This window comes from Melanerpes formicivorus, unplaced genomic scaffold, assembly GCF_026170545.1.
Source record: "Melanerpes formicivorus ecotype bairdi unplaced genomic scaffold, bMelFor1.0.p_v2 SCAF_105, whole genome shotgun sequence".
Lineage (NCBI taxonomy): Eukaryota > Metazoa > Chordata > Aves > Piciformes > Picidae > Melanerpes > Melanerpes formicivorus.
Genome location: NW_027142457.1, coordinates 1,579,846 through 1,599,226, shown reverse-complemented (window position 1 = coordinate 1,599,226; position 19,381 = coordinate 1,579,846). Strand labels below are relative to the sequence as shown.

Here is a 19,381-nt window from a genome sequence, read left to right as displayed (position 1 = left end):
CATGTTCCTACTTCCCAGAGCTCTTTGGCTGGCTAGAGGCCATGATTTGAAAGACAAGGTTATCTATTATCTCAAACTATTTATTTTTGACCTCAAAATGAAGCCTGTAGTGAAGTACTGACCAACTGCTAACTGGAGTGTTTCCCTAAGAGCTGCAGTGGATTGTCTTGCTGTTGCATTAAAGACTTTGGAGAAGCTGTTTTAAGGGACAGCTGAGCACTGACAGCTTCTCTTCCTGCCCTCCAGCCCAAAACACAACCCTAACAAAGATGCAGAAAGGTTGGTTTGGTTATCTTCAGCTTCTCAAAGTGCAGTAGGTGTAAGGAGAGCAGAGTCTCGTTAGTGGTGCTGAACAGATGCTCTGTCCAGAGTGGAACACCAGCCCTTTGTATCTCAAATTAGCAGCCTGCAACTTGCTTCAGAGTAAGTGTTTATTAAAATTAGAAATCACCATACAATAGAAACTATTTACATATTTAACTGAGAGGCTGCTCCAACTGCACAGTTTGAAGGAAGCCTTTGGAGAAGGGAAGCAATGGATATTTATGCTGCTGAACTTCGACTGCAGGCACACTGAAGCTGTATCAAAAAAGGGTTTTAAGCTTCTGCAAAGTACCATTTGCCTAAATAAAACGGGAGGGGGGCTGAGGGGTGGCAGAGATGGTTCTGGGTCTCAGTTGGGGGAAAACCAGAAGTCATCTGTGCTGTGGTTACATTGCAATTGCACCAGCTTGGCTGTTCTGGTGAATGGTTTGGTAGAACAAAAGGCAGAGCTTGGCCAACTGCCTTCATGCCTGAGGGTTACATACTGAACACCACACACATAGTGTCCCTGCAATGTAACTTGCTGTCCACAAGTTTCTGATAGTGCTAGAGCTAGTTTAGGACAGACTTGAGGTTAGTTGATTAAAGCAGCAAAAATACAAGGAATATTCTTGGATAATCACAGGGGATTCAAAGTGAATCTTAACATATTTTCACTGGTAAGCCTCAGCAACTGCAATGATTCACTTCCTTCAAAATCCTGTGCTTTCCCAGGGGCTGCAGAGGGTGGCCTTGGCCTGGTGGGCAACTGAAGGGTTGAGCATGGAGCAGGGTGTGCTGCCACATGTTCATATTGCACTTCTGCAGCTGTGATGGCTTTGGAGAGGAGCTCAAGTTTAGCACGAGTAATACAGCAGAAAACCAGACTCATCTTCAGTGTAAAGAACTTTATCCACAACCCTTCCTCAGAGGAGCCCAGGACACTGTTAGGAAGTCCTACCAGAGGTGACAGCGCTCCAGACACCAATGTGAATTAACAAGGATATAAAAATAGCTTTCATAATATGCTGGATTGAAGGGAAAAAACCAAACACCTGAAGAACATCAGCATGTTAAACCTGCAAGTTCTCCTCCATGGCTTGTTCTTTTGCAGACAGCTGTTGGTGCATCCTCTTGCCCCTTCCACAAAGGTCTCCTTGTCATGTATTGCATGACTTGGATCCTGAGGAGGTGTTGCCAAACTGCACCACGATCACTTTTGCTTCCTTCTCCTGCCCCACCCCGAAAAGCCTGCTTGCCTTGGGGTGTTTCTGCAGCTGCAAAAGACAGAGCAGTTAAGGAGAAGGTCAAGCTTTAGAGGAGCTGTTTTAACCAACTAAATCCATTCTTATTTTGCTGCAGAATCGCAGTGTTTCAGCTTCCACACTCAGTTCAGACCTCCGAACTCATGAAGTAATTGGCTCGAGCGGCCTGTCCCAACCAGCCATGGCAACAGGAAAAGTCTCCTTTGTTCTATGGCTGCTGTTGATACTGCCCTTCTGTGGCTGTGTAGAAGTCATCAAGCACACTCTGTAGGTAATCAAACGTTGGCCTCTCTTCTGCTTTGTCTTTCCAGCAGGTTTTCATGATCTCATAAAGCTCAGCCGGACAGGCTTCCATGCGAGGCATCCGGTACCCGCGCTGGAGGGCAACCATCACGTCGGAATTGCTCATCCCTGCAGAGCCAAAAAGAAAGTTGTGCTGAAATGATCTCGCCTCCTACAGGAATCTGTCTCCATCTGCTTCACTCTAAACATCTTCACCCAGCAGTACAAGGCTATTGCCAGCTAAAGGTAACTGTTAAGATGAGGTCAGTAAGCGAGGCCGGTGTGCACCAGAACCAAGAGACTTGCTCTGAAAATCTTAGGGGAAGATCTCTGTTTCCTCCCTTGAGTGCCTCAACCTCTCTAGAGCCAACTCCAACTAGACTGTGAGAGAGATCATAGCTGTCATCTCCAGAGCCAGCTCCCTTCTGTTCTTCTGCCCAGTTCTACCACCATTTGTTCTGCTCCCAGGGGTGGGCAAAAGCCTGTGTTGGCATCAGCTGTTGTCTCTAGCTGCAGAGCTGCTAATCCTCCTGCTGTAGACCACATCCACACAGAGAGAGGGAGAGCAGCTGCCCTGCCTAACCACACTGCCTAGCAGAGTAACACCTTCAGATTTCCTTCTGCATCAGCCTGCGTGTAAGCGCCGCTGCTGGCGTGCTGCTGGTCACGGCCACTCCTGACAGTGTTACTTGTAACTGGCAATTTCCTTCCCTCCTTCCTCATCCTATTGTGCAAAACCACCTTGCCAGCTGTGCTGAGCTTTGCTTTGATTCCCTGCTATGGCTTTCTTTCAGAAGGTAAGAATTGTAACTGCCAGAAGTGTACCCTGAGCCTCACATGCTAACTGTCGTTGTGTGAGAGAGGCCTGCCCTGGTCTCCATCCTCCTCACCTCCTTTTTCCCCCATCCCCTGGCCTGCCCCCTACCCCCCTACCCTTTTTTGTTTTAAAGTCTGACAGGTTGGTTCACAGAAGGATTTCAACACCTCCTCTCAGAAGGGTCAGCTCTGCCAGGGCCATAAAAGGACTCATCACTTCCTCCCCAGAAACTTTGCTTTTATCTTGTCCCTTCCTCTGCAGGCCTTGCACAACCCAGCAGAGTAATTGTGTCAGGCTTGCCTTCTCCAGGATGTGGACTCTGAGCTTTCTGCACTCCAGTGGCTGCTGTTTCTGCTGATGACTGGCCATGCAGGGAGCACCAGTGCTTCAGCCAAGAGCTCTGCCACCCACAGTGAACACATCCTCTTTTAAGAAAGGTGTTCCAGGCCCCTCAGCCTCCCTGCTCCACGTGGCTGTGGTTTCTCATGGGATCCTCAGGCAACTCAGCCTCTGCTCCAGGACTTGTGACATTCACCACTTCCCAGAGATGTGTACTGAGAGGAGGCAGGACCCATCCTGCCCAGCCAGGTTGGCAGTGGAGAGGCAGAAGTACTGGGTGACTGAACACTAGTGCTGCAGCCCTTTGTACCTGTTGTCTGACTGAGAGCTATGACTTAAGCCACTTGACAGGTAAAGACATCTTTGAACAACAAGCAAATGACAGCTTCACCCAGGATTACTTGGATTATTCAAGATGGCTACAGGCCAGAGCTGACTTCAGGCCTTTTGGCTTTAACCTGGCCTAGAAACAGTCAGCTCTAGACTCTGAGTCTGGATCAGAGTGCTTACTTTGGGCACATCTCTTTTCAGTTCCTCTTTGGAAGGAGCAGTGAAGCTTTCCTGAGCTAACACTGCAGATTGGGGGGGGGAAGCCTTGTGGAAGGGCATGGTGTCAGAGTGAGACATTCTAATGCTGTGTAGAAACAATGCATAATTCTATAAAGAGACTAAATAAACACAGAAAGTCAACCAATAAAGCCTTTTATAGAGAGCAGTGCCCCAGCTGCTGCAGCCTGAGGTAGATTGTATGTAATATATGCAGTAAAACAGTGATTTGTGTTATGCAAGTCTTAGCTAATTTTCACTTGATGAACACTTGGTGCTCCTGGATTTGGTGATGAATGAGGCCTGCAGACAACCTGCCTGCTCACTAACCCTGGATTTGGTGCTGAATGAGGCCTGCAGCCAAACTGCCTGCTCACTAACCCTTCAAGCTCCCAAGAAACATGAACTTATCTGCATCCCTATTCCATAGTAAATGCACCAGGAACATACCTGCAGCTCTTTGGGGGGCTCATTAAAACAAAAAGGCTCCCTTCTACCCCACACTGCTTCTAACTAGCTAATTGTTGAACTAATGCATTAACTTTTCCCCTTTAATTTGTCTCATCAAAATCACACCCTCATTGGTAAAAGAAATCTATGCCACATGCATGTTTGTTACACTCAGACCTTCTTCAATGCCAGTAAAGGATGTGAGCTCTACCTCTTTGGTATGTCTCTTACTTTATGCTCTGGTAGCTGTTAAGATTCCCACATGCAGACATATTTCCTTCAGGCAGAGCCTGGGCTAGGAGGTGAGCACAGAAAAGGGCCCAGCTGGAAGAGCAGCAGGCCCAGCTGGAGTGCAGGTGTGGATGGTGCCACAGGGATCTGCCCTGCTCTATAACCACCAGAGTAGTTCTAACCACCCAGTTCACCTTCTTGGCCCAGAGAACCAGATCCTTTTTTCACATTTCAGAGGCAGTTCCTCAAACCACAGCCCCACTAATTGCTCAGGGTTTCTCAGGAAGAGCTCTTGGGATTTATAGAACAAAGACCCCCAAAAGCTCCAAGTTGTTTTGGCTGGAAAGGCTTCCTCCCCCATTATCCACCTGGATTTTCTTCACAGGTATGAACAGTCTGCCAGTTTCAACTCAGACTGTTTCCTAGGCAGCTTTCTCCTGAACTCTGGCTAGTTGCTGGGGCTAGTTAATAATTAAAGACAGTATTCTGAAGCATTGACATTGGAACTGAAACATTTAGTGTTTCCCTCCAGTGACTGCTGCTTACAATCTCCCACCAGCTTGCTCTTGCTGTGCTGGATTCATTTGCCTAAACCTGTCCCCTCTCTTGCTGTGCCTTGGTCACCCATTTCATTTGCTGTCCTGGTTCTTCACTATCCCCTTTTCAGCCTTAATTGGCTCTGTCCATTTCTACTGCTGTTTAAAACAGAGAGGGATCCCTTTTCCAGCTCCAGTGCAAGCAATGCCTGCAAACCATTAAATTCTTCTACTCTACAGGCAAGAAACTTCTGCTTCTAATTGCTGCTTGACAAATGAATCCACAATGTACAGACTATTTATGGTGCTCATAAAAAATGCTCCCATACATAAAGCAAAACAATCTGCCCAGACTTCCCCTGGAAGAGATCTTTTCCCACAGCAGAACTGCTCTGATTTTGCTCTTGCAGTCTTTACCTCTGTTTTGCAGAGGTAAAGACAGCCCAGACCTAGCTGTAGGCTTAACTAGGGGATTGGGGCTTGTATGTCTGTTGTGAGGTTTGCTCAGGGAAAGGACAAGAGTCAAGGCATCACTCAAGGAGCTCAGTGCAGGCAGCTCTCTGGATACATAGGCCTGGCCTAAGCCAAACCAACCAAGGCATCCTGGCTGTGGGAAGAGCCATGCATTACTTGCCTCCTTACACTTCCAGGGTTGCAGCCTCCACAACTTCTCTGGACAACCTGTTCCAGTGCCTCACTACCCTGCTGGGGACAGACTTTCTTCCTCATATCCAATCTAAATCCAGTTTCTTCCAGCTTGCAGCCATTCCTCCTTGTCTTGTCAATACATGCCTTTGCCAGAAGTCCCTCTCCAGCTCTCCTCTAGCCCTTGTCACAGACTAGAAGGCTTTCAAGCAGAATAGATCTCATCAAGTCCAACCATCAGCCTAAGACCATCATGGCTATAAAACCATGTAATCATGTCTCTAGAGAAGATGACTCCACAGCCTCTCTGGGAAGCCTGTTCCAGTGCTCTATCATCCTTACCCTAAAGAAAGGTCTCTTCATCTTGAGGTGGAACCCACTATGTTCCAGCTTGTACCTGCTGTTCCTTGTCCTCTCACTGGGCACCACTGAAGAGAGCCTGGCACATTCCTCCTGACACCCACCCCTTAGATATTGATAGTCATTGATAAGATCCCCTCTCAGTCTTCTCTTCTCCAGACTAAACAGGCCTCAAGTCTCTCAGCCTTGATAGGAGAGATGTTCAAGTCCCCCAGTGATCCTTATAGCTCTCCAATGGTCTCTCTCCAGCAGAGCCCTCTTTCCTTGCCTCCTTTCTCTGCTTTTTAACACCAAAGCACCAACACAGAGGTGCTGCTGCAAACACTTGTCCTTACCTGGATAAGGAATCTTTCCATATGTGACAATTTCATACAGGAGAATCCCAAATGACCACACATCAGATTTGATAGTAAAAGATCCATAGTTGATTGCCTCTGGTGCTGTCCATTTAATAGGGAACTTGGCACCTGCAAAAGCAGCACACTCTCACTCAAAGGCAAATTGAAACACGCAGTACCAGGTCCCTCAAAGCTCTTCATTGACTTGCCTATGATCTCCTGAGAGGAGCAAAGTGACCACCACCTCCTCTCCAAGAATAATCAGCAGAGATGCACTGTGGGATGCCACACTGCATGCCCCGTGTCAGAGGTGCAAATGAGATGCTGCAAGTAGCACAGCAGCTTTGGGCTCAGGCATGGTCAACTTCTGCTACACTTAGTCACCATTTTCCCTTCTGCCCAGGGTCAGGCAGCAGTCTCACACTTCCCACCACGTGGAGCTTCACAAGGCTTTCGTTTGTCCTGCTTGAAAAGGAAGTCATTCTAGCTGCAACCTGCAGAGTCACAGATTGCAGGGGGTTGGAAGGGGCCTCAAAGGTCATCTTCTCCAAGCCCCTGCAGGCAGCAGGGACATCTCCAACTCGATCAGGCTCCCCAGGACCACCACATCCAGTCTGATCTTGAGTGTCTCCAGGGACAGGGCCTAAACCACATCCGTGGGCAGCCTGTGCCAGTATTTCACCACTCTCATAGTAAAGAACTTCCTTCTGATGTCCTACCTAAACCTGCCCTGCTCCAGTTTCAAACCATTGCCCTTCCTCCTATCACTCCAAGCCCTTCTCCTCTCGGTCCCCTGCAGATACTGAAATGCAGCTCTAAGGTCTCCCTGCAGCACATCCACCTCAAAGCTACAGCTCCTAAGGCAGCTTCTAGAGACCACAGGATGCCAGGCTGGGAGGGACCCCAGGGATCAGGAGTTAAAAAAGGCCAAGAAGTGGGGTGGGGAAAAAGGGTGGGAAAAAGAGAGCAGGAAAAAAGGGCCAAGAAGGGAGCAAGGAAAAAGGGGCTCGAGTGGGACAGGGGAAAAGGGTGGGAGGAAAAAAGGGCCAAGAAGGGAGCAGGGGAAAAGGGAAAAGGGTGGGGGGAAAAAAAGGCCAAGAAGGGAGCAGGGGAAAAGGGGCTCAGAGAGGGGGCAGGGGAAAAAGATGTGGGAAACAAGGGCCAAAAAGGGAGCAGGGAAAAAGGGCAGGGAAAAAAAGGGGCCAAGAAGGGAGCAGAGAAAAAGGGGCTCAGAGGAGGGGCAGGGGAAAAGGGTGTGGAAAAAGGGTCAAGAAGGGAGCAGGGAAAGAGGTGGGGGAAAAAAGGGCCAAGAAGGGAGGCAGGGAAAAAAGGGCCCAGAGGGGAGGCAGGGGAAAAAGGTGGGTAAAAAGGGCCAAGAAGGGAGCAGGGGAAAAGGATGTGGGTAAAAAGGGCCAAAAAGGGAGTAGGGGAAAAAGGGGTTCAGAGGGGGAGCATGGGAAAAGGGTTGGGGGAAAAAAGGACCAAAAAGGGAGCAGGGAAAAAGGGCCAAGAAGGGAGCAGGGAAAAGGGCAGGGGAAAAAAAGGGCCAAGAAGGGAGCAGGGGAAAAGGAGCCCAGAGGAGAGGCAGGGGGAAAAGGTGGGAAAAAAAGGGCCAAGAAGGGAGGGCCTCACCTTCCCTGGCCGTGTATTCGTTGTCTTCGATGACCCTCGCCAGCCCAAAGTCAGCGATCTTGCACATCAGCAAGTCCGAAACCAGAACGTTTGCTGCTCTCAGATCTCGATGGATATAATTTTTCCTTTCTATGTAGGCCATGCCTTCTGCAATCTGCAAGCAAAGAAACCACTGCTTTGGTACTTCAGCACCACATGACGCCAGCAGCAGGTCCCTACCTCTCTCCCTTTTGAAGGCAGGGGCAAAGTCACAGCCCTACAGTCATCACCAGTGGCTTGGGAAGGGTTTTTAGGTGGAAGGAAGGAGAAGGTGATGATCATGGAAGAAAGGAAAGGATGATTTAGCCTGGAGAAGAGGAGGCTCAGGGGAGACCTTACTGCTCTCTACAACTGCCTGAAGGGAGGCTGTAGACAGGTGGGGGTTGGTCTCTTCTTCCAGGCAACCAGCACCAGAACAAGAGGACACAGTCTCAAGCTGTGCCAGGGAAGGTTTAGGCTGGATGTTAGGAAGTTCTTCACAGAGAGAGTTGTTAGCCATTGGAATGTGCTGCCCAGGGAGGTGGAGTCACCATCCCTGGAGGGATTGGACGTGGCACTTGAAGCCAGGGTTTAGTTAGTCAGGAGGTGCTGGGTGACAGGTTGGACTTGATGATCTCTGAGGCCTTTTCCAACCTTATTGACGCTATGATTACCATGGAAACCCCAGGGGTAAACCCAGCTGCAAAGCTAGGCTTACAGTAGCAGCTTGAAATGAATAGTTTAGGTGAACAACAGCTGGCAGGATCAGAGAGATGCTTTAGAGGCATAAAAATCTTCAAACATTCCTAATATTTTTACTTAGAGACATAGAATGGTCTGGGTCAGAAGGGACCTTAAAGATCATCTAGTTCCAACACCCTGCCATGGGCAGGGACACCTCCCACCAGACCAGGTTGCTCAAAGCCTCATCCAGCCTGGCTTTGGACACCTCCAGGGAGGGGACATCCACAACCTCCCTGGGCAACCTGTTCCAGTGCTCACCACCCTCACTGGAAAGAATTTCTTCCTAACCTCCAGTCTAAGTCTCCCCTCTTCAAGCTTCAATCCAGTCCCTCCCATTCTACCCCTTAAAAGCCCTTGCAAGAAAGGGCTCTTCCCCTAATTATTAACAAGTTCCATTTCTAAATCCTAAGAAGAATGGAAGGAATTAATAAGTTAAACAAGACACAGATTGCTCCTTTACAGCTTAATGGAGACCCACTAAAAAACAGCCCAACAACAAAATCACCCCAAGGACTCTGTGTTTACCCAGAATGGGTCTGGACAATCAGGAAACAATTACTGAGAGAGGGCAAACAACTTTATTTTCTTCTACTACAACAACATGTTCCTGCAGGAGGAGTGTTTGGCAACAGCCAGCTCTCAGATACTATCATGAGTACATTTGATTTGCATTTCAGCAGCCCAAATGAATCTCCTGACAAGCTGAAGATGATTCATGTCCTCAGAATAGGCACTGGGGATGAGTTTTGCAGGCTTTGTCCAGACTACCTTTCTTTTTTCTCCTCCCCCACCCCCCTTCCCCCCACAAAGTAAAACATTTTACTTTTCAGAAAAAGAGAAGCCACTGAAATGAGAGTTTTAAAACTCAGAGCAATGAAACTGATGTGGAGATGGTGGATTCAGAGGAACTGGTTTAAAATAAACCCAGTGCTTGTAAGCTGTCAGCTTTCCACTTCCTTGTGAGATTGGTGGTGGGCAAAGCCAGTGTGGTGGGTTGAAGTTTTCCTCCCCACCCTCCAGCATGGTCCAGCCCTGTGCCACAGGTACTTCCCCAGGCTGGCTGGGGGGGGGGTGGGTGGCAGCTCACTCCCAGCTGTGTGGTTTGGGGAACACACACAAGCTCTCAGGCTTGCTGCCAAAGCAACAGCAAAAGTCCCTCTCCAGTACCAGTCCCCAGCACACTCATACCCAGGCTCTTCCCACCAGGCACAGACTCCTCCGCAGCACCAGAGGTGCTGGTTTGGGCCCTGCAGTAAAGCAGGCAGCAGCACCCAACCAAGCTTGAAGAAAGCATCACTTCTGCTTATCCATTTTCACAAGCCCCCCAGGGGTGCTGTGAAGGCAGCCAGTGCCACCACTTACAACACAGAACCACATGCTTCCTGTTCCTCTTTTTCTCTTCAGGCAATGGAAAAACAGAGCCACTTGCCCTCCCACTGCAAACCTCTCACAAACTGACAAACTCCCCAGAGCAGAGCCTTGCATTGCCTGTTAACGGGCAAGGGGCTCCCAACCGAAGCAGAAAGAGCCTCTGCTGGTGAAGAGAGGGGACACCTGCAGCTCCCAGGCTCTAGAAATCAGTAAGGTGTTTTCTGAAGAAGGAAGCAGCTACTGGTAAATGGTTGCCACAGAGTCTTACTAGAGGTAGATAAGAGACTTACAGACAAAACAGAAGTAATTGAATAGAGGCTGCTCTGCCTCTCTCTCTTCCCCATGGGTCTCTCTTTCTCTCTTCACTCCTCATCCACTATTTAGGCTTGAGGAGGAATGAAAGGGAAGTTTTGGCTCTGAGGTCAGTGCTGAGATTGGACTTGGCAGGTAGGAGCAAAATGCAGACAGGTTTACCAGAGTCACCAAAACCACATCAGCCATCACAAAGGGTCGATTTCCCCCCCTGCTCCCTGGCACAGATCAAACATTTGGGTGAGCTGCTGGCTAGGGAACCAAGAACCACTTCAGAGAGACATTCATGGTGATATTTAGTTTCCACCCCAACCGAGCAGAATGGCCTTTCCAGTGGCTCCATTTCCTCCTGTTTGTGCCTGGCTCACTGAGCTCACCATCTGACCAGTCATGGCTGAAGAATGTGCCATCAAACAATCCACTCTGCTGTCAACAAACACCAGCTACAGTTCCTGGAAATTCCAGGAGCGTGGCTCTGACTGCACTGAGCCAGGGAAATTCCAAGCAGCCACTTGGATGTGCAACCATCTGGGCATGCAAAATAGTCCCAGCTAGGAAAAGACTAATGGGCAAGGAAAGTTGAATGGGAGAAGGAGGGGAAACACAACTGGACAACTGAGTTCACACCTCTGGCCATGTTAAACCTCTGCTTGTGGGGAAAGGGGGGGGAGGGGAAAAAGGAGGATTTCTTTTTGATCAAGGGAATGTGTGCCAGAGCCCATGTGATAAATCTTTCTGCTAATTGTTGGGTTTTCATTGCCAAATGATGTGTTAAAGGTACAGAAATTCACAGGAACAAAAGAAAATGAAAGCCTTTCCCCCTCCTCTTTCAGTGCTCATTGGTACCTGTCAGCAGTGCTCAGCTACAGCTCAGGAACAGGCTAGGGAAGCTGGTTTGGGCTTCTGGAGTCGTGGCCTTGAAGAGAGGATTCTGCTTCCACTGCACAAGTGTTACTACCAAGCAGGGAGCAGTTTCCCTTCACCTTTCATGCCCTTCTGACTCACTTTTTCTCTTCAGGATCCAATCTGCAACTCTCTACAGTTGATCCCAGGGATAGCTGAACAAAGGCAGCTTGGGAATTGCCTCTGTGTGGCTGCTGCCTGCCAGGCAAGTGGGGCTGACCTGCTGTACCAGGGTAGGGATGCTGCCCTGAGGCTCCAGCCACCAACAGGGCATCCTGGCTGCATTCCCTCCTGTGCTGGGGGAGAGTGGCCTCAGAACCATAGGAGTGTTTCAGTTGGAAAAGACCTCTAAGATCATGGAGTCCAACTATCAGCCCAGCACCACCATGGCCATTAAACCACATCCCCAGGTGCCATGGCCATGAGTTTCTTGAACACCTCCAGGGATGGGGACTCTTCCAGGGACAGTGACTGCACCACCTCCCTGGGCAGCACATGGCCAATCTCTCCTTCTGTGAAGAATTCCTTCCTAACACCCAGCCTAAACTGCAAAATTGTTTTAGAATCATAGAATAGGGGACCTCAAGGCTCAGCCAGTTCCAACCCCCCTGCCATGGGCAGGGACACCTCACACGAGATCAGGTTGCTCACAGCCACATCCAGCCTCACCTTAAAAACTCCCAGGGATGAGGCTGCCACCACCTCCCTGGGCAAACCATTCCAGTCTCTCACCACCCTCATGGGGAAGAATTTCTTCCTAACATCCAATCTGAACCTACCCATTTCTAGTTTTTTTCTGTTCCCCCCAGTCCTATCATTACCTGACAGCCTAACTGTCCCTCACCTGCCCCATTTCCCCCTTTTTTCCCTCAAACCCAGAGCACCTGGGCTCTGTTGGAGTCTCCTCCCACCCCAGGTGTGGCCCCTTTGCCCTCCCCACCCACTCCCCTATTTAATCCCTGCCAGGAAGGGCAGCAGCCCTAAGCTGAGCCCATCTGGGCTGGAGGATCCTCCTCTCATCACTGGTGAGTGCCCATGGTGCACACTGGGTGATGGTGGTGGTGACTACAAAGGCCGGGGGGCCTGGTGGCCCCCCGGTTGTTAGGACCAGAATTGATGCTTACTCCAATATACTCCATGGGTGCTGGTTGGGGCTCCTCACTGGGGCTGGGCTGTTTGAGGCCAGGTTGGATGAGGGCTTTTGCAGCTGAGCCTAGCTGAGAGGTGTCCCTGCCCACGACAGGGAGGACAGAGCAGATGATCTCTGAGGTCCCTTCCAATCTGAGCCATTCTGTGATTTGAGGTCCCTCACTAAAAGCAGTCTGCAGGTTTGAGGCAGACATTTGTTATCGGTCCAGACGAGATTGTCTTTGGTCTGGGCTTAGCCAAACCCAGGTTCCTTTCAATAACCTCCAGACAAATGATAAAACAAAGTACATTTCTTGACCACAGAGCTTTCAAAAGGAGAATTCATCCTCACACAACTGTTTCATAGAATTGTCAGGGTTGGAAGGGACCTCAAGGATCATCTAATTCCAAGCCCCCTGCCACGGGCAGGGACACCTCACACTACAGCAGGTTGCTCACAGCCACATCCAGCCTGGCCTTAAAAACCTCCAGGGATGAGGCTTCCACAGCCTCCCTGGGCAACCTTGCCAGTGTCTCTGAAGAGGGTACATGAGGGAACTGAAAACCCTCGAGGAGCAGCCACAGTTTAACCTTCAAGTGATACACGAGTGCAGCATCAGTTCTCAGCCTAAAGGCAAAGGCAGGACAGGCTGCACAAACAAATTCCTCTTGCTCTGCTCAAGTGGATATGCAGGCAAAACAGCCCCACAGGGGGGGAGAAAAAAACCCCAAAGGATTATTAAAGTAAAATCTATAATTATGCACTGGAATGTTAGAGGGGATCATTAGACATGAAAGACACCTGGAAAGGAATATGGCAAAAGTGCTGTGCAAACTCTCACTTGGCACTGGGGAGATTAAAAAACAACCCCCAAACCCTTAGGATAAAGTTGCCCAGCAAGCTCCAGACCATAAACCCCCTTAACTTTGAGCATCTTCCTGCAAATTTACCTGAGCAGAGAAGTCAATTAGCTTGGGAAGCAGCAGTTTACTTCCTTCATCACTCTTCAGGAAATCCAGCAAGCTTCCTGTGATGACAGAGAGAGGTTAGCTCAGTGCAGTTACTGGCAAGACAAAGGTCAAGTGAGGTCCTGCTTGTTCTGCACCACAATATTCCCCCTCCCCCAGTGAAGTGTTTTGATGTATTTTCAATTTGGCTAGAGGAAGGCAGTCTCTTTGCATCAGATTTAACATCCAGTCCAGAAGGCAGGCACCTAAGTTTTGCCATTTTCCTGGGTGTAGAAAAAAACTCCCCTCAGCACCTGTGTGAGGGGTGCTGAGTTTGCTAAGTACCTGTCCTATGGGTTATCAGGAAAGCTGCCTCAGAGAATCACACAGATCACAGAATCACATAAGCACAGGGTTGGGAAAGACCTCCAAGGTCATGGAGCCCAAGTGTTGCTCTAATACTGCCAAGCCCACCACTAAACCATGTCCCTAAAAGCCACCTACACCTTTAGTTTTTAACACTCAGGGACAGTGACTCCACCACTTCCTTGGGCAGCCTCTTCCAATGCTGGAGCACTCTTTCAGGGAAGAAATTTTCCCTAGCACCCAACCTAAATCTCCCCCAGTGTAACTTGAGGCATTTCCTCCCAGTCTTTTAATTTGTTAGCTGGGAGAAGAGCCTGACCCCCACCTGGCTCCAACCTCCTGGCAGAGAGTTGTAGAGAGCCAGGAGGTCTCCCCTTAGCCTCCTCTTCTCCAGATTAAACAACCAGGCTGAACAACTCCACTTCCCTCAGCTGCTCCTCTGTGACTTGTGCTCTAGAGCCTTTATCAGCTTTGTTGCCCTCTCTGTACTTGCCCTTCCCAGGTCATAAAGAATAAGCAGCTCAACACTTGCTTATGAAGTCCAAGCAGAGTTGCTTGGAAAGAGAATGAAAGCAGAGCAAACCCAGGAAACCTAAGAGAACCTGAGAAGGAAACCTCGCTTGCTTTGTGAGGTAATCCTCTACTGAAGGTTCTCCTTTTCTAGTAGATGCTCTACTGAAGGTTCTCCTTTCCTGGCAGTGCAGCCACTCGCTGCTCACTGCATTACACACATCTCTGTCAACTCAAGGCCCAGCTAAAGCTGTTCCTAAGGTTTGTTTTAACTGCCTTGCTATGAAATCAGACCCAAGAGCTAGGTAGGGAGGCCAAAAGGAACCAGAGCTCTTTGGGGGTGGGGTGGTTATGTCTTGCATCTGAAGCAGTAAAAGGAAATGCTAAACCCCAGTTTATATCACAGATGCAACAATGGATCAGCAATTTAGAGGCTCAGACCCCCTCCAGGACAGCTGCTCCTTCACTTTAGAGCAGAGCATTCCAAAGAATAACACTAAACCCCCACCCAAGCTTTGATTGTTTTTATGCCTTCCTTTTGCAAGAACAATTGGCTGCTCTAGGAGAAGCAGAAGAGTTTGCTGAACCAGGCCTTGCCAAGGCAGTGCTCTCACCTTTTGCCATGAATTCTGTTATGATATAAATAGGTTCTTCTTTGGTGACTACAGCATAAAGCCTGACCAGCTTGTCGTGCTGGAGCGTCTTCATGAGGTTGGCTTCCTCCAGGAAGGCTTGCACAGACATTGTCCCAGGCTTCAGAGTCTTCACTGCCACCTTTGTGCTGTTGTGGTAGTAACCTAGAAGGAGGGAATATGATCAGGGCACTTGAAGTCACTCAGTGCCACCCAGAGCCCTGAGTAGTCGGGATCTGGAAAGCAGGTGAGGCTGGATTCTGGCAACAGCTCAGAGCTGGAGAGCGAATGCCAGACATAGCACAAATATTTATGCTGCAATTCCCTTTCCTTTTGCAACTGATAGAACCCTGCAGTGAAAATGAAGCCAATCCTTGTTTTTAGCAATCAGTTATCTGGGGGGGGAGGGGAGAAATCCCAACAAAACCAACCTAAAAATAAAAAGCAAGCAAACTATCTGACTTAACCAAGCTTTCATTTACAAAGCAGCCCATAAAACATTCAAACACTGAAGAGATGTTTTAAGGGATGGATGACAGCAGAAATTGTCTCAGGCCAACCAAGCCTGTGGATTGCTCTCAAGGATCCTGGAGCATCTTTAACTGCCACAATTATAACCATTGCATGCATGCATGCCAGCCTCGTGCCTGGAATCCTTTGTGTGACCCTCAGAGCTCAGCACAGAGCATTACAGGGAAGTGCAACCAAACGAGGATTCTCATGACCAACAAAGATAAGCTGCCAGGGCTCCAACCCCACAGTGCCCAGAGCAAGATGTAAAGGGTGATAACTTCTGACCACCCAGCCTGTGCCAGGAGGGGAAGAGGCTGTGGCTGTTTCATGTCTCTGCTTAACAAACTTTATAAGGCAACGTTCTAATTGTGTAAGCAGCAGCCAGCAGCACAGTGCTGCATTCCTCTCTGCTGCTGCATTTCTTTATCCAAAGACAAAATAAACATTAAAGTAGGATTTAGTTCTGTTCCCAAAGCTTCTCTTGTGGAGTCATTTGATTTGGAAGAGGGGAAGGGGAGGAGGGGGGGCAAGGAGGGGAAGGGGAGGAGGGGAAGGGGAGCAATATAAGTGCAACTCTTGTTCCCTGTCATACCCATTTCAACATTGCAAAATCCTTCTCAGAAGAGGGTAAAACTGTCCTGACTCAGTGAAACAGCCTCATTTCCTTAGTCAGCAGCCATCCAGACAGCATGACCACAATGGATCTCCCTCTCAATGGGAGCCCACAATTTCCCTACACTATTTATCCTCCTAAAGCAGGAAATCAGTGGCAAAGCAAGGAGCTAATTTTCGGATCTGTCTGCTTTAAGCACTCCACCTCCTATCACCTTTCTTCTAAAGAAGGATCATCCCCTGAGAGAAGTCACTCTCTCTGTCACAAAATATCATCTGCATGGCTATTAAATGTATTTTCCCCCAAACATGGCCAGGTCAAGGCATGCCAAAGCTATGCCCCTAAATGATCTACTCCTAAGAAACAACAACTCCAGGTCAAATCTGCTGTTAAAGCTCAGCTATGCAGTCTGTTTCTATCAGGAAAAAACCCACCCAGATACTAAATGTATTTCCTTCTGCTTAAGGAGCAGAAAGCTCATTTGTATCCCTTCTACCATTCCAGCCCTGAAGCAGAGCACTCACTCCACTCCCAATTAATGTGTTTAGCAGAGCATTCAGCAAATTAATATCCTTGTTTCTGTGAAGCAAGTGTGACCAACACTCTTAACATTAATGATACAGTATTTAACATTCCCTGAAGAGATCCTCCATCCAGGCTTCCACTCATGGAAACTGTGTGTCACTGCCCCACCTCACCCACACTGAGCTTTTCTGCAGGGAAATGGAGAAGAGGAGGCTCAGGGGAGACCTTATTGCTCTCTACAACTACCTGAAGGGAGGCTGTAGAGAGGTGGGGGTTGGTCTCTTCTCCCAGGCAACCAGCACCAGAACAGGCTGGAGGTGAGGAGAGAGTTCTTCACTGAGAGAGTTGTTCACCATTGGGATGTGCTGCCCAGGGAGGTGGTGGAGTCACCATCCCTGGAGGTGTTCATGAGGGGATTGGATGTGGCACTTCACAGAATCACCAAGGTTGGAAGAGACCTCAAAGATCATCAAGCCCAACCTGTCACTACAGACCTTATGACTAGACCATGGCACCAAGTGCCACATCCAATCCCCTCCTGAACACCTCCAGGGAACTTGGAGCCAGGGTTTAGTTAGCCATGAGGTGTTGGGTGATAGGTTGGACCTGATGATCTCTGAGGTCTTTTCCAACCGTTTTGATTCTATGACTCTACCCTGGCCCTCTGCTGGCAACACACAAAGCAAATTAGCTGATGACAGCACAACATTGATCCTGATCTCTCTCACCTTCATTTATTCCACCAGGTACTGCAGAATCACAGCGTCCTGGGGGTGGAAGGGGCCTCTGGAGATCACCTACTTCAATCCCCTTCTAAAGCAGCTTCACCAAGAGCAGCTTGCCAGGATCACATCCAGGTGGGTTTGGAATCTCTCCAGAGGCGACTCCACCATCTCTCTGGGCAGCCTGCTCCAGGGCTCTACATTGTGAGAGGTCCCTTCCCCCCCCTAAATATTCCATGGGTTTAGATGCCTTTTATTTTAGAAAGGGCATTTCTGTGGTATGATTTGCTCTGGTTTTTCCAAGAGCTGCACAAGAACATACACACCCAAAATACATGTCCCTTACATTCTGAATCAGGGGTTACCAAATCAGGGCATCTTTTACACATGAGATGCAAGCAGAAATGTGTCACATCAATAAAAGACACTGTAATGGCTCCATTTGGCTTGTTAACTTTTCTCTTAGCCCTGCTTGAGAATTCTCTTCATGGTTTATTGATACCACAGAGCCTTCTGATTAACATCCTCTCAGTGCACACCAGGAACAAAAATGCATAAAACATAGCCCCTGCTCCTGCAGGGCTACCCTGCCTCAGCCCAGCACTGCAGAAGCTGCACTGAACCCCTTGGTCAAGAATCCTTTCATACCATGGCAGGAAGAAAACCTCCTGGCAGCTTAGACTTCTAAAACTTAAAGGTGATACAAGCACCAGTGCAGAAGCCTGAGGAGTGTGATGATGACACTGAGAGCCACATCCTTCTCTCTTAGGTATTAGGTAACAGGTTGGACTCGATGATCTCTGAGGTCTTTTCCAACCTGGTTGATTCTATGATTCTGCACCTTAGAGTCATCCAAAAATCCTGTTTCAGGTGTTGATTTTGGTTGTGGAATCTCCTCTGGAGAGATTCCAAACCCACCTGGACACTGTGATCCTCTGAGGCTCAATCTAGTTGAACCTGTTCCAGCAGGGAGTTGGACTAGATGATCACCAGAGGTCCCTTGGCCCCTTCCAACTTGCCCCACCACGCTGTGGTTCTCTGAGAGGACCTGCACTGTGCAAATCAGCTTCTCCTTCTTCAGAAAGGAAGCTCAGAAGAGGAAACTCAGCCATCACTTTCACAGAACATTAATTTTTCTCACAATGCCACAGCTCAGATGGAAGGGCTAGGCCCAGTTTAGATGGTACAACAAGGAGACCAACAAGAGGAAACATCTTGAACCAGAAACACCCTCGTAGCTTGGTGCCCTTGTGCGTGCCTGTGCAGAGAGAGTCACTTCCCAAAACGATTCTCATTTTCAAGCAGGGAATTACCCCCTGCCACAAAAAGCTTTCAGAGCATTTCAGTGTCAGTTAAACATCTCTTGACCTGGTTCATTAGGCAGAAAAAAACTGCACCATGGTTGATGCTTGTCTTGTCTTAACTGCTCTGTGACTTGTCACTCACACACACCATAGCTGGGGGGTTTCTTCAGCCTTTTCTCATGGGGACAGATAAAAGGCTGGATTTGGCTAGATGGTAGTAGAGAGGTGTGTTGCTTGTGGGGTTTTTTGCATGCTGTATATCAAAAGGTGCCTATGAGTGAGTTGGAGCTTCCTGATTGACACCAGCTGTGGGTGGAATTTGCCATCTGAACAGCATCCCTCTCTGCTTCATTGTTCTAAAGAGAATCGTCTTGGAAGACCCCTTTCAGATCATCAAGTCCAACTGCTAACCCAGCACTACCAGGCCACCACTAAACAATGTGGTTTGTTCCACCAAAGGATTTGTTCCACTTCCCTGTCAGGTATCTTCCCCTTCAGGAAAATCAAAGAATGTTAGGGGTTGGAAGGGACCTCCAGAGATCCTCAATTCCAACCTTCTACCAAAGCAGGATCACCTAGGACAGGTCACACAGGAATGTGTCCAAACAGGTCCTGAAAGTCTCCAGAGGAGACTCCACAACCTCTCTGGGCTGTGCTCCATCACCCTCACCCTAAAGAAGTGTCTCCTCATGTTGAGGTGGAACCTCCTGTGCTCCAGCTTGTACTCATTGTTCCTTGTCCTGTCACTGTGTACCACAGAAAAGAGCTTGGCACCTTCATCTTGACACTCACCCCTCTGATGTTTATAGACATTGATCAGATCCTCTCTCAGCCTTCTCCTTGCAAGACTAAGCAGCCCCAGGGCTCAGCCTTTCTGCCTAGGAGAGCTGTTACAATCCCTTCATGATAGAATCAACAAGGTTGGAAAAGACCTCAAAGATCATCAAGTCCAACCTGTCACCACAGACCTCATGACTACTAAACCATGGCACCAAGTGCCTCATCCAGTCTCTTCCTAAACACCTCCA

At 48.8% G+C, this 19,381-nt stretch overlaps 1 protein-coding gene across 7 annotated transcripts in view; it reads right to left on the bottom strand.

The window, feature by feature from the left end:
- Positions 1-413: 413 nt before the first annotated feature.
- The window catches only part of LYN (LYN proto-oncogene, Src family tyrosine kinase), a 50,827-nt gene continuing 31,859 nt past the window's right edge, over positions 414-19,381 (bottom strand). For all 7 annotated transcript variants that reach the window (XM_068166741.1, XM_068166738.1, XM_068166734.1 and 4 more), the window contains exons 9-13: positions 14,659-14,841; positions 13,172-13,248; positions 7,745-7,898; positions 6,110-6,241; positions 414-1,979 (exon numbers count right to left, since the gene is read on the bottom strand). In XM_068166741.1, coding sequence (XP_068022842.1) covers positions 1,777-1,979; positions 6,110-6,241; positions 7,745-7,898; positions 13,172-13,248; positions 14,659-14,841 — 749 coding nt within the window. In that variant the 3' untranslated portion in view covers positions 414-1,776. The remainder of the gene's footprint in view (positions 1,980-6,109; positions 6,242-7,744; positions 7,899-13,171; positions 13,249-14,658; positions 14,842-19,381) is intronic.